This window comes from Coenobita brevimanus, chromosome 75, assembly GCF_032717465.1.
Source record: "Coenobita brevimanus isolate Jiangsu-jjx chromosome 75, ASM3271746v2, whole genome shotgun sequence".
NCBI lineage: Eukaryota > Metazoa > Arthropoda > Malacostraca > Decapoda > Coenobitidae > Coenobita > Coenobita brevimanus.
The window spans coordinates 1,644,895-1,658,785 of NC_137028.1; the positions used below are offsets into that span (position 1 = coordinate 1,644,895).

The 13,891-nt window shown below is 44.5% G+C and overlaps 1 protein-coding gene across 1 annotated transcript in view; it reads right to left on the reverse strand.

Annotated features, from left to right (window-relative positions):
- The window catches only part of mGluR (metabotropic Glutamate Receptor), a 350,025-nt gene that overhangs the window by 101,156 nt on the left and 234,978 nt on the right, over positions 1 to 13,891 (reverse strand). The window contains exons 3-4 of the mRNA XM_080278811.1: positions 5,862 to 6,006; positions 2,144 to 2,326 (exon numbers count right to left, since the gene is read on the reverse strand). Coding sequence (XP_080134937.1) covers positions 2,144 to 2,326; positions 5,862 to 6,006 — 328 coding nt within the window. The remainder of the gene's footprint in view (positions 1 to 2,143; positions 2,327 to 5,861; positions 6,007 to 13,891) is intronic.

Sequence of the window (13,891 nt, forward strand, 5' to 3'; positions counted from 1 at the left end):
AAAGAGTGCGAAGGAAAGAAAGAAAGAATAAGAAATAAAATAAAGGAATGGAAAAGGAAAAAACGAAGGAAGAGCAGGAAGAGGATGAAGATGAAAATGAGGAGAAAAGGGGTGATGGTAATAATAATTCATAGTAATACGGTAAAATTGAAAAAGAGGAGGAGGATAACAGGTACACGTGAATGCTTGAAATAATAGTGTGTGTGTGTGTGTGTGTGTGTGTGTGTGTGCACGCAAAGAAACCACAGCAAAATGAAACGCAGTAAAGCAGAGAGAAGTTTCCTTGGTTTTCCACTATTAATCCCAGGAGGGGTAGCGCCGCAACCCCACTACACTGCAGGAGGGCGAGAAAGAGAGAGAGAGAGAAAAGTATATGCCCGCATGTATCTGGGTCTCTTTCAGTATTTACATATATGATAAAATTACCACATAAAACCTGCCACGCAAACTTGAAAGTGAAGCAGGTGTAAGTATCCTGTGCCTAAAACTTGATCCAGGTTTCTTTCCGTGGCCTGAAATTGAACGATCTAGGGATCTTTTTCCTGAAGTAATCCAAGTTCCTTTCTATACCCTGAAACTAAACTGATCCACGTTTAAAGATTCCTTGTGCTGAAGCTTAGCGAATCAGATTTAAGGTTGCTTGGTCTGAAGCTTAGCGATCCTGGTTGAATGTTTCTCGGCCTGAAATTTGTAAGTATTATAAATCTAAGTATCCTTGGTTGTATACTTAAGAATATCCTGAATTAATTTACCTTTTGCCCAGAAACTAATAGGATTCAGGTGTAAGTTTCCTCGTCCCTCACAGTACTTAATCTCAAGCCACGAACTGCAGCGTCCACCCCACCTCAACTCTCCCAGGCCGATGGAGTGAAGGGGCTGTGTTTAACTTTTCCCCAGATAGCTTCGTAACTCCGTAAACCAGCGCTGAAATAAGTCTGACCCCACCCCAGCCCACCCTGCTATCCTTGTCATAGCCGTTTCGTTTAGCTTCGTTCATTTTCGTCCTTTTTTTCTGTATTTTGCTCTGTGCCTTGGTCTTTGTTACTATTTTTCACTCGTGCATTCCTGAACTTGTTTTGGTTTGTATCTTCTGGGTATTGGAAGATGGTTATGCTTCTTACGTATTTGTTCTCTCTCTCTCTCTCTCTCTGCCCTTAACTTCTTGCATTGCCATTCATCTAAAAAGTCATTATCGAATTTAAAATCAATTTCGTGTTATAGATGACGGTGTGAGTGTGAAGGATGGGGAGAGGGGAGGAGAGGGAAGGGAAGGGAGAAAAGGGAGGTAATGATATGTGGAGGGGGAGGGGATGTGGGTAGAGAGGTTGGAAGGGGTGGTGAGGATGTGAGGCGAGGGAAGGAGAAGAGGAGTAGGAGGAAGAACAAGGAGGTGGAGGTGGGATAGGGGAGGAGGTGGAAAAGACATGTGGAGGGGAATGGTGAGTGGCCTGGGGGGGTAGATAAGGGTGGGGAGGGTGATGGGGTGCTGGGTGAGGAGGTGAGAGGAAGGACTAGAGAGGGGGAGGGAGAGGAGGAAAAAAAAGGGGGGGGGGGAACAGGGGGTAATCCAACTTGCTCCAGCCAATAGTCAACCAGGAGTCTGTTTTCCGGGAGGCCTTGTGGCAAAATTGGCAGTATTGTCAAAGGGAAAATTAGATAAGAGTGTGTTGGTGGCGAGGTGATGTGTGTGTGTGTGTGTGTGTGTGTGTGTGTGTGTGTGTGAGAGAGAGAGAGAGAGAGAGAGAGAGAGAGAGAGAGACGTATATACACACTTACGTACAGTCTTCATCAAAAGTCCTGTCGCCTCTGCTGCCTTTCTCTCCACGGACTTTGAACATCATTGTGGTGGCCCTGCATCAAACGACGCTTATGACACTGATCTGGGGCTGAAGGAAGTCATCAGTGGTGGTGGCTGCGGATTCACCATAATGATTTTCAGAGAGGATATGGAGAGAAACGCGGGAGTGGCGACAAGACTTTGATGCCGACTCTACACACACACACACACACACACACACACACACACACACACACACACACACACACACACACACACACACACACACACACACACACACACACACACACACACACGATGATGATGATGATGATGGAGCAAAAACTGAGGGCCCTAACCACCTACCTTGGGGTCCTGTTGGTATCCCGCCTTCTTGGTTATCCTGAGGGTGTCGGGGCAGGCAAGGTCAGTGCCAGGGCTCCTCAGGCGGCACCCAAAGAACGTCTCCCAGTACTCCTTGAACCAGGGATTGCGCTGGTTGTTCTCCGGGGTCAGACTTGCCATGTACTCGTCGAACCCCGTCACCACCTGCAGAGATATCACCAGGAATATAAGTATCATCATTATCATCGTCCTCATCGTTATAGTCACCATTATCCAGACCTCTCTTCCCAGCCGAAGGATGGAGTGAATAAGACAGCTAAATAAATAAATCAGTTAGTAAATAAATAAATAAACGATAGAAAGGGAACTAACCAAAGTCATGTCAGTTAAGTGGGTCACGCTCTCACTCAGTCACCATTCAAGCTTCCGGAATCCAGGCAGAGCAGGAATTTTGCAGCGCTTTTTTTGTTTCTTTTTCTAACAGGACGAAGATCCCTGACCTCGTTTAGCTCAGTCGATGGCCAAGTATAGTCAGAGTGGAGGGCCGATCTGACGTGTAACCATGGAGACTCATTCCTGCATTATAACTTCTGTATCGAATTTCATGCAACCGCGACTTAGTACTCAAGTTGTGGGACTGACCTTCAAGGAAAAACATGCCGACTGTAGATAAGCCAGACAAAAGAAAAAAAACAAAAAAAAAAACACCATCATTATCCAGACCTTCATTTTCCATTTTAGGGTGGGTTGAGGTGGGGTCCAGAGAATAAGAAAACCCTGATCGAAGGAGACACTAACCAAGTCTCTCAGGTAAAATGGGCGACTCTCATTCACTCACCATCCAGGTCCCCGGAATCCTGACTCCACCCCACGCGTAATAATATCCACACCTACGGAATACATATCATTTAACATCGTGGATACGTAATCATCAAACATCCCCATCACATCACCAGGAATAATTAGGTATAGGTAGTTTATGGGGCGAAATAGATTAACGGAACCCCAGCTTCTCTCTCTCTCGCAGTATAATCACCTTTGCCTTTTCACCTGGCCGTCACAATTGCATTCTTTCCGGCACAGGCACGGCGAATGAGTGTGTACCGTCAGATCAGCCAATTCCCCATGTGCACTTCGCTTACTTCCGCCTCGTGTGTGTGTGTGTGTGTGTGTGTGTGAAGGTTGGACGTTCACACACACACACACACACACACACACACACACACACACACACACACACACACACACACACACACACACACTAGCCTCTCTGACCCTTTGTCAATTCTCCACCAACGCACTTTACTTTTTCAGCTGCTATCATAGTGGACATGGCTCTTCTGAATCTGGCTGACTGAATCTCTCTCTCTCTCTCTCTGTTTCCTTTATTTTCCTTCTTCCTCCACTCGGGGCAAATTGCTATTGTTTCATCCACTAGGTCAGTAAATTCGAACCAGATTTCCTCTTTGACGTCCACTTTCCACTTCCACTTCTGGCTCCTCTTACGTGCATTAATACTCTTAGCCTCTTAGTGGAATATTAGTAAAATGTGAACAAAACTCATATTGTTACGATATTGTCTGATGCACGTGATATTGTCTGGTCTTTCTCTGTTATTGCTGACAGCATTCTTTAATGTGGGATGCAGGCTAATCACAGCTAGCATTTGCAGGTGTTTCATGTGTAACTATCGAGAGTATGGAGCTTGATTACACCTTTGCGTTCTCAGTTATAATAATAATGATAATAATAATAATAATAATAATAATAATAATAATAATGGCGTTAGCTGGAACAGAATACTAGAGTTGTTCCGATCATGACAGGGTTAATTCTTTCGTGCTCTGTTTCAAAAGCACCTATCATTGAATTAGTTTTCCTTTTTTCTTCCGTGGCTGCAGGTGCATCGATGGCTTGCTTTCATCCCCCTCATTCGTGCTGGGGAGGCAATATGTCAGGGTAAAAGTGGGGATAGGGCACGTCAAAGCACAGTCAGTCAAGGCGGGGCAGGGGAGAATGAAGGCAGGGCAGGGCAGGGAGAGATAGAGCAGGTAGAGTAGGGCTTGAAATGACAGCACAGAAGAAATAATGTTAAAGAATTCGGTAACATAGGAATGACTAAGGCTAGGCAAAGTAACATAGGTAATGCAGAATAAGGGAACAGACGGGATGAATAAGATAGGAGAATGGGAAGGGAGAACAATACTACCATTTTCATCATTTGGCCTAACACAGTACTCACGAAACACCATCTCGCTTTTTTTTTTTTTTTTTTTTTTTTTTTTTTCATTGTGACAGCCATTACCGCACGAGGTTATTATTGTTTGTTACTTAAAATTCCTTCATGCTCTTTTCTGTGGCCTCTTGTTACCTATATACGATGTTTTTCAGCCTATTACACACCAATCGTTGTGATAAAGTTAAGAGTACAGATAAAAATCATGTATCTCAGCAAACAGGGATCGTTTTCAATGACGTTATCAAGCTTAAATTATGTAGAGAATTGTGTATCTATATTTTTATCTTCGCTCGTAATTAAACACTTCGCAGCCAAACTAGAGTGACTAATGGAGTGAAAAATATGACCAGACAAAACGACATACAAATATAGCATAAAAACAACTTCCGTGGAGACTCGTTCCTCATAATAAATGGTTCAGATCTCTTACGAATCCTCTCCCTCGAGATTTACACGTACTGCTTCCTGGCTAAGACAAAAAATGAGATTCGGTACTATAACTTTACGGCAGGGACGGCGGCAGGAAGTGTGGGGTCTGAATTTATTATGATAGGTGTTATTTTTTTGCCGCTTCCTATCGCGTTGTCTTTCTTCTCTTACCCTCAGGGATGTACGTGTTTTTCTCTTACAGCTCATTTCTTTATTATTACTCCCCATTTCAGTGTCTCTTCCGTACTTTCCCTCCTCTTCTTCGATCCCTCCCTACTTCCCTCTCTCCCTTTCAACGTTCCTTGCTTTCCCTCCTCTACCCCCCAGCCTCTTCCCTCCTCTCTTCTGACTTTGCGTCTCCCTAGTCCTTTCCTCTGTGCTCTCTTCCTTTTCCTCTCCCTTCCCCTCCCTTCCCGTCCTCCTCTTCTCCTCCTACTACTCTTCCCTCCCTCCTCCAACTTCTCTTTCACAGTTTTTCTATTCCCTCTCATTTCCCTCCTTCACCAACCTCTCTCTTGCCTTTCACCCAAGTCCCCTATTCTCTGTGTCCCCTTCGTCATTTCCCCTCTCCTTCATCTCCCTCTCTTGTCTCACAACATTAAGTGCCTATTATTTTTATTATTATTATTATTATTATTATTATTATTATTATAACTATTTAATTTTTTTTTTCAGGTAGGTGCGTGCGCAGACGACTGAGACAATAGGTAAATTATGTTTTTTTTTCTTTGTGGATGGATGGATTTTCTTTTTGGAAACTATAGGGATAAAGTACAGTATAATGCTACCTGTTTTACCATTCATATCATAAGCATTTCCATGTTCGTTCAATCCAATAGTTATGCTGCTTTTCTTTCTTTCCTGCCGACATTGAGGGCCAAAAAATAGTGGGTAGAGAAGTCTCCTTTTTCGGTATTTGCTGAGTTTTTAGTTTTACCCCGGCGAGCATCCCCGTCATACGCCAGTAGGTCTGCTGTTGTCTGGATTGCCTAAGTGCTCCTTTCCCTTCCTGTCATTCCTCTCACCCCACTCCCATCTCTCTCTCTCTCTCTGTCTCTGTCTCCGCCTTACCTCGCTAGTGAGTTCCACGGTGATGGCTCCCTCTGCCACCTCCTGCAGGCCGTCCACCAGGTGACTCTGCTTCCCCCAGCCGTCCGAGGCAACCCAGTGAAAGTACGACGTCAGGTTTAGTCTCTGGGCCGCAGCAAGCACGCCCCTGGGGAGAGAATGGGGTGGTTAGGTGCAGTAGGGTAAAGGAGGGAGATGTACAGATAGATAGATAGATAGATAGGTACAGCCATGAGCAAAAGTTAACCAACAATCTCCTGCAGACACTATATTCAGCCAGATTCTATATTTCCCATTCCCACCCTCCGATGAAAGTGAGTGGTCATCCTTTTCATACTTTGTTGTTGCTTGCTTCATATTGCTGTCACTGAAAAATGGGTCATGTGCCACCTTCCATTCCTACAGCTGGAGTAGAACCTTTGCTCATCGCTGTACACAGGTAAAGGTAGGCTAGGTGGATAGGTATGTAGATGCAGTTGCTTTGGAGGGATAAAGAATAAATCAGTAATATTTGTCACAGTATTAAAGGATATTGTGCCACAGATGCGTTGAGACATCCAAGGTCGGTGGACATGTTGTGTAGCTTCAGTGGTAATCTTCGTGGTAGAGAGAGAGAGAGAGAGAGAGAGAGAGAGAGAGAGTGACATTGAGAAGAGGAAAGTGGGAGAGTAGAGAAAAGAAAAAGGAGAGGAGAGAGACATGGAGAAGAGGGGAGTGGGGATGAATAGAGGAAAGGGGACGGAAGGGAACGAGAGAAAGCAGGAAGGGTAAGAAGGAGAAACAGCAGAGGAGAGGAGAAGAAACAAGAGAGGAATGGGATGGGGGATGAGTGGTACAGACAAATTACATCACAAAAGATGGCCTTGGCATTTGGATGAAGCTTGACTGGGTTTGGCCTGTGCTGTGTGTTAGGCTTAGGGAGACATCATTTGTTTTTTATTTAGTGAGGAGAGACTTATACCTCCTTTCTCCTTCTTCTCGTTCACCCTTCTTTCCTCAACTTTATCCTCTCCTCCCTCCTTCCTATCTTCCTGCCTTCCCTTATTTCCCTCCCTCCTTCCTCTATTCCCTCTGCTTCATCCTCTCCCTCTTCTTCCCCCTCTTCCAACTCTCTTTCCTCTGCTGCCTCTTTCCTGCATCCTATCCCTTACCTGCCCAAATTCTTCCCCTAGTTCACTCTTTTCTTCCTCTCCTCCTCTATTTCCTCCTTATTTCTCTGTTTTCTTCCCCTCCATCTCATAGAACTACAAACGAAGGATTCAGACTGGATTACAATAAGGATTTAGGAAACAGAGTAGGATTTATAATACATTGATAAAAGCCGTCTGTACCAATGACTAATGTTCTGTATCTCATTGGCATAATTGATTTAATAAGCATACATTTGCATATACATAATTCTGGGTTGTGTGTGTGTGTGTGTGTGTGTGTGTGAGTGTGTGTGTGTGTGTGTGTGTTTCGGCGTATTCTTTTCCACATAATCTAGCCTACAACCTTTTTCTTAACTCGAAACTAGTCTTACCCAGTTCTACTTCCTTCATCTTCCATCATCGTTATCTCTCTCGATCCACCCCAAATCCATACTGATCCATCCAATCAACGCCGCGCTTCGTAAATCCAGCCTCATCCACTTAAATCCACCTCATATTCACAGGTATACAATCAGTTCGCTTCGCAGGAAAATACATTGGCTGTGGACACAATGCCCACATCCACAGACATACACTCCATCCACGGCGTATCCACATAAATCCACGCAGCACCTACGCATATAAGAAAATCCGCCTTGCATTCATCACATCCACTCAAAATCCACTCAGCTCCACGTAGTATCCATTGAAATCCACCCAAAACACAACTAGATCCACATTTACATCGACACAGCTCTTTGTATTATCCACATAAACCCACCCACCATCCACATAAACCCACCACCATCTGGACAGTCCCACCACCATCCACATAAACCCACCCACCATCCACAAAAAAACACCCATTAACCACATAAACCCACCATCATCCACATAAAGCTACCACCATCCACAGAAACCCATCCACCATCGTCCGGCCACACTTCTCCAACATCCACGCAAGTCCACCCAGCTTCCACACACAGACACGCAATATTCGCACAAATCAATTACAGATCCACCCTAATCCATGTTAACTTACCATCCACATACGCCCACCCAAAATCCAGAGTTCCGCCAAGCAATTATATATATATCCACCCACCACCTAAACGTATAGCACCATCCACGCAGAACAAAGCACCCACACCACACCAGTCAGCCACATAAACCCACCCATTCCACACCACTGCCACATGTATCCACACCAGTCCACGTCGATCCACACCCAATAAAGCCAGATTCAACCCTCCCCTTCCCCTTTTTCCACTCAGTGTTCCCCTCTCCACCCAGTCTTCCCCTCTTATCATGCAACTTGGACAGGCCTTGAGTTGCAACATTTTCTCTCGATATTGCCTGCGTCCCTTTAGATGTGTATTGTCAGAAACGTCAAGTTTTAGCGCCCCTTGAGAGAGAGAGGGAGAGAGAGAGAGAGAGAGAGAGAGAGAGAGAGAGAGAGAGAATGTTATTTGGTCAAAGACGAGTGAAGAGATTGTGGTTTCTTTTGAGGATGTGTGTGTGTGTGTGTGTGTGTGTGTGTTCTCAGCCATTTCCCCACCGTACCCTACCATATACGCTACCATGTCCCTACCATACCCTGCCATCCCCCCATCGTACCCTTCTGTCTCCCCCAACCATACCATACCTTGCCATACCCTCCTCATTCCCACTGTCCCTCCACCATACCTTACCATTTTCCAACCACATCCTCCCACCTCACACCATTCACCACTGTCGCAGCTTCTTCATTTTATTCTTCCTACCGCTCCCCTTACACTTCCAGTCTACCACCATCCAGTCTAATCTTACATCTTTTGTCTCTCACTCCAGTCTTCCACCTCAATCTTCCACGTGCAATCTTCCACCTTCCAGCCTTCCACCCCAGTTTTCCACTCCCAGTCTTCCACCCTCAGTCTTCATATTCAGTCTTCGAACCTAGTTTTTCCACTCCTCAGACACCTCCCAATCTTCCATCATTTAATCTCCCACCCAGTCATCCATCCTCAGTCTTCTTTGCGAGTCTTGCACCTCCAGTCTTCCACCACCAGTCTTCCATCATCAGTCATCCACCCTCAGTCTTCCACCATCAGTCTTCCTGCCTCGATCTTCCAGCCTCAATCTTACACTTCGTAGATATCTGCCATTCCTCAGATAGCTCCCCATCACCCACCTCAGTCTTCCACCACCAGTTTTCTCTCTCAGTCTTCCACCCTCAGTCTTCCACTCCCAGTTTTCTCTCTCAGTCTTCCACCCTCAGTCTTCCACTTCCAGTTTTCTCTCTCAGTCTTCCACCTCCCATTCCCCACAAAGAACTCGAAACACGTCAACTTCTCCAAATATTTCACGGCTCCACAAATTGTCTTCGCGGTCCATAATAGAGTTTTAAAAGAGCGAAAGAAAAATCTCTCTCTCTCTCTCTCTCTCTCTTTCTCTCTCTCTTTCAAAAATGGCCGTCCCCAGAGCCTTATGGACATGTAGCCAGTTTTTCAATGCGTTTCTCCCCAATCTTCTTGTTTTTCGTTCCTTCCTTACGTGTCTTATTTTTCCCCATGTCGTCATAAAATCAGGAATATATACATTTATGGTCTAGGTGTTATGGATTTTTTTGTAGTCGCATTTTTTTTTCTTTTATTGGTAAAGTTGGCATTTGAGGAGAATTTTCGAATCGGAGTAAACAGATAAATCCCACATTAATTTTTTGGCTTTTGAAGTGGAAATATTTTGTTCTAAGTTGAATATAATCGTCTGGTGCTGGCAAGAATGAAATGTGAAAATGCTGCACTCCTCTCCTGCCATGCTTGTCCATTTAATCTGTCTACACCTGCCTAACCCTTCTCCCTCACCTGGTTCGCAATATGTCTCACCCTACTCCTTCACCTGCCGCACTCAATCCACTCCTATCTGGCCTGTCCGTCTAAGCTGCCTACCTACACCTGCCTCCCTCAGTCTGTCTCTCTCTCATCTGCTTCACTCACCTTCTTTCCCACTTGTCTGTATCTTCTCACTTTCCTGCCAAACTCACCTTCTCCCGCCTTGCTCACCTGCCTCGCTTACCTGACTAACCATCATTTCCAGCTTTTTCACCTGCCATGGCTTCTCTCATTGACCTCACGCACCACCCTTAATGTCTACGGTACACATCCTTACACCTACCTAACCCACCTTCCTCCCCAGCTCTTCTCACCTGCCTATACCTGTCTCACTTGTCTCACCCACCTGCCTCACCTGCCTGCTCGTCTCACCCGGCCACACCTGCCTCATCTGTCATGCAAATTAGCCTCGGCCGCTGCATTTAGCTCACTCTCCTTTGCCTCGTTTCATATCCCTCTCAGAACACGAGGCGGCCGCGAAACCAAAAAGGAGCGCCTGTGTTTTTTTCTTGCTTTATTGTTATTTCTTGTTTGATCTGTTTACGCATCATGAATTTTTAAAGTTTCTTCTCGTGATGTTCTTCTATTTAACCCTTTCACCCCAGAAGATTCTCTTCTAATACAGAGTATGTCTTGGTGAGAAAAGGTTAAACTTGTGGCTTCATTCCTGCATCGTTCTTTTATTCACCCTGTTTATTTTCTGTCGGTCAGAAATACACTGAGGTGGTTTGGACATGTGGAGAGAATGGAGAATGAAAGACTGACTAAGAGGGTGTATGTAGGTGAGGTGGAGGGAGGGAGAGGGAGGGGTAGACCGAGGATGAGGTGGAGGGATGGAGTTGAGAGGTATATGAGGGAAGGGGGGGGTGAGTTGGGGGGAGGGGAGTCAAATGGTGGGTGACAGAGTGCCTTGGAGGCGTTTTGTCTGCGGCCACCCTTTGCGGGATTAGGGCGTCGGGCTATAGATAGATAGATAGATAGACATTTTTTAAAACCAGAACTGTAAATTCAGTCCAGCGTCGCTTTTCTAGTTATCCTGTCATTTCCCCGTCAGTTAATTACGTGCCTTGAACTGATATAATTTTATCCTTTGATCAGTATCGCCTGCTGTGCACTAGCTTGAAATGGTACATGTATTCTTCCATTGTCAGTTAACTCATTATTAACCTTCATTACGATGATAACTATGATGACTGCTGTCGTGGTCGTGGATAACCTTGTCATTGACTACATTACACTGTTATACTATATAGTACTATAAGTATTTTATTATTATTAGTATTTTATTACGGTTAAAGAAAGGCGATTTCGTTCAGTATTAAGACATCCGTCAAGTTGGTTACTGTGACGGAGACCTTGGACAGATCTGACATTTTAGTCGCTGCGAAGGCATTGATTTCTGTCACCGGGACTTTAATTAAAGAGTTTGTATTGTGAGTCCTTGGAAGCCATCGATTCCACCCACATTCTGCCAACTCGGCAGGGTGGGTGACGGGTGGCGGCTTGTGGCCATGTGAGGCTCTCTTATAAAAAAAACACCTGGGCATTTTTACAGCCTTGATCTCTCGGCCATTAGACAGGTGCTTGGCAGTGGAAAAGCTCCCGAAGTTTAATGATAAATTCAGAAGGACGCGACGATGACAGAATACGCCTGGCCCATCTGAATCATTGCTGACCGATATTTGACGATAATCTGTGAAGGCCATGATTATAAAAGAATATGGCTGACCGTGTTGTATACCTGCTGGCTACACTTTGTAATTAAGGCCTCAGGTTGATTATATATAAGGTACACCTGATAAGAGAAGAGATCACTTCTTTCTGTTGTTGTTGATGCAGGTTTGTTACGTTTACTCTCTCTCTCTCTCTCTCTCTCTCTCATTCCCAGCATGAGTGAATACAGGCAGACTGATGGCTAAGGCAGCTTTAATTACACTTTGATCTATCGTTTATATTACCAAATGCTTTCAGAGTGCTATCAAGTCGACCTCTTCGAATTTAACAGTTGAAAGCAATGTAAGTCAGTGTGAAAGTCATGTTCTTAGGTGTGTGTGTGTGTGTGTGTGTGTGTGTGTGTGTGTGTGTGTGTGTGTGTGTGTGTGTGTGAAAATGATACTTTAAGAATCCTGTGTAGGCATCAATCATTGCTTTTGAAATAAATTTTGGGATGTATCAGACAAGAGTAATTACAGAAACTATGTGACTGATTTTTTGTAAGCATCCATTTTTTAGTTCATTCTATTTTTTCATTATAGATAGTTGAGTGTGTTGTTCGTGGTCTGTGTACTGGAGGTTTGCGGCACCATAAAGCACCCTAGAGGTCAAAGGTCAAGGGTCATAGGCCGTCAGTACGATGGGAAAAAGCTGCATGATTCGCGGGAAATTGGTTGTATGTGTGCTGCATGGTGTATTCTCTCTCTCTCTCTCTCTCTCTCTCTCTCTCTCTCTCTCTCTCTCTCTCATCCCACTAGATTGTAAAGTCCCGCCTGTAAAACATATATATACGTCTGGAGTATAGGGAGGAAAAACACTGCATTTCTTGCCATTCAGAACCTTTTCACTGGATATTTGTATTACCAAGCCATCATCATCATCATCATCATCACTACCACCACCACCACCACCACCACCACCACCACCACCACCACCACCACCACCACCAAAGCTGCCAGGGGTCAAAGGTCAACGAATCACAGGCTGTCAGTAGAGAGGGAAAGCTTTGCCTGATGCTCCGGAAATTGGTTGTATTTACACACTTCGTTTTCTGGTCCTGCCCCGTCGATGGAGTTTTAACAGTTATTCTCGACACTGATGGAAACCTGGAAAAGAGAGGGAGTGTTTTTCTGCTTTTCTGTTTTTTATTGTGTTGGAAAATGGAAGGGAGCTACGGTAATCAGCTCGACGTTTTGTGTGTGTGTGTGTGTGTTTGTTTCCATGTGTCAGTGTGTTTGTATATAGATAGATAGACAGATAGATAGAAGCAGACAGAAAAAGGGGTACGCTAATCAATATAAAGTGGCAGTGTAGAGATCAGAAAGAATGACGTCAGACATCCATCGATTTCAGTCTTCCATCCTGTTATATTTCTATCACAGGCCACTCACTCACTCACTCACTCACTCATTCTCTCACTCTTTTTATGTTGTGTTCATTCTTTTATCTTTTTGTTATGCTACTGTTGCTTTCAATACTGCTGCTATTAGTTTTGTAGGCGGTGTGTGTGGATGGTGCATGGAGGGAGGGCTTGTGTGTGTGTGTGTGTGTGTGTGTGTGTGTGTGTGTGTGTGTGTGTGTATGTATGTGTGTGTGTGTGTGTGTGTGTGTGTGTGTGTGTGTGTGTGTTCCTTTTCTACTTTAGTACGATAACGCCTTTTTCAGTTTTGTCGATGCTACCTGCAGACAAGCTGAAATGATTTTAGAAAGATATCTCGTACCAATAACGTCAACTATTTTCCATTAATCCTAGCAGTACTAATAATTTTCTGGCTCTGGGCGATTTTTCCATTCTTCCTTTGTATTTTTAGTCCAAGCGATATACCAAGTAGTGAAATGATTTAACGAGTCATCTAATAAAAAAAATCCTATTATCATTCTCCAATGCCTGGCACCTGTGTTAGTACCGCATCTCTCCTCCCATGAAAGCAGTAAACACAATAATCCTTTGAGTGACTGGATGTGTGGCACGTGTCACTTGTCGCTCAGGTCGTTTTTATATTTTTGTGATTTCATGGTATTCTTTCTGTATCCTAGCCAGCCATTGTAGAGTAGTGGGAATAGTAGGGTTGGAATGATGTTGATGGGTGGTGATGGTGATGGTGATGGTGATGGTGATGGTGATGGTCATGCTTGATGGATATGATGATAGTGATGATGGTGTCGGATTTTCGCCTTTTTTTCTTTTTTTTCCGTAGCGTATTTGCAGTAATTGCCACTACTGTAGTCTCTCCAATTTCTGAGTGAAATCGTCTGAGTGGAAACAAAAATAATGCCCAAACAACATCAGACCACTATAGGCTTTGCTAATATCGGTACG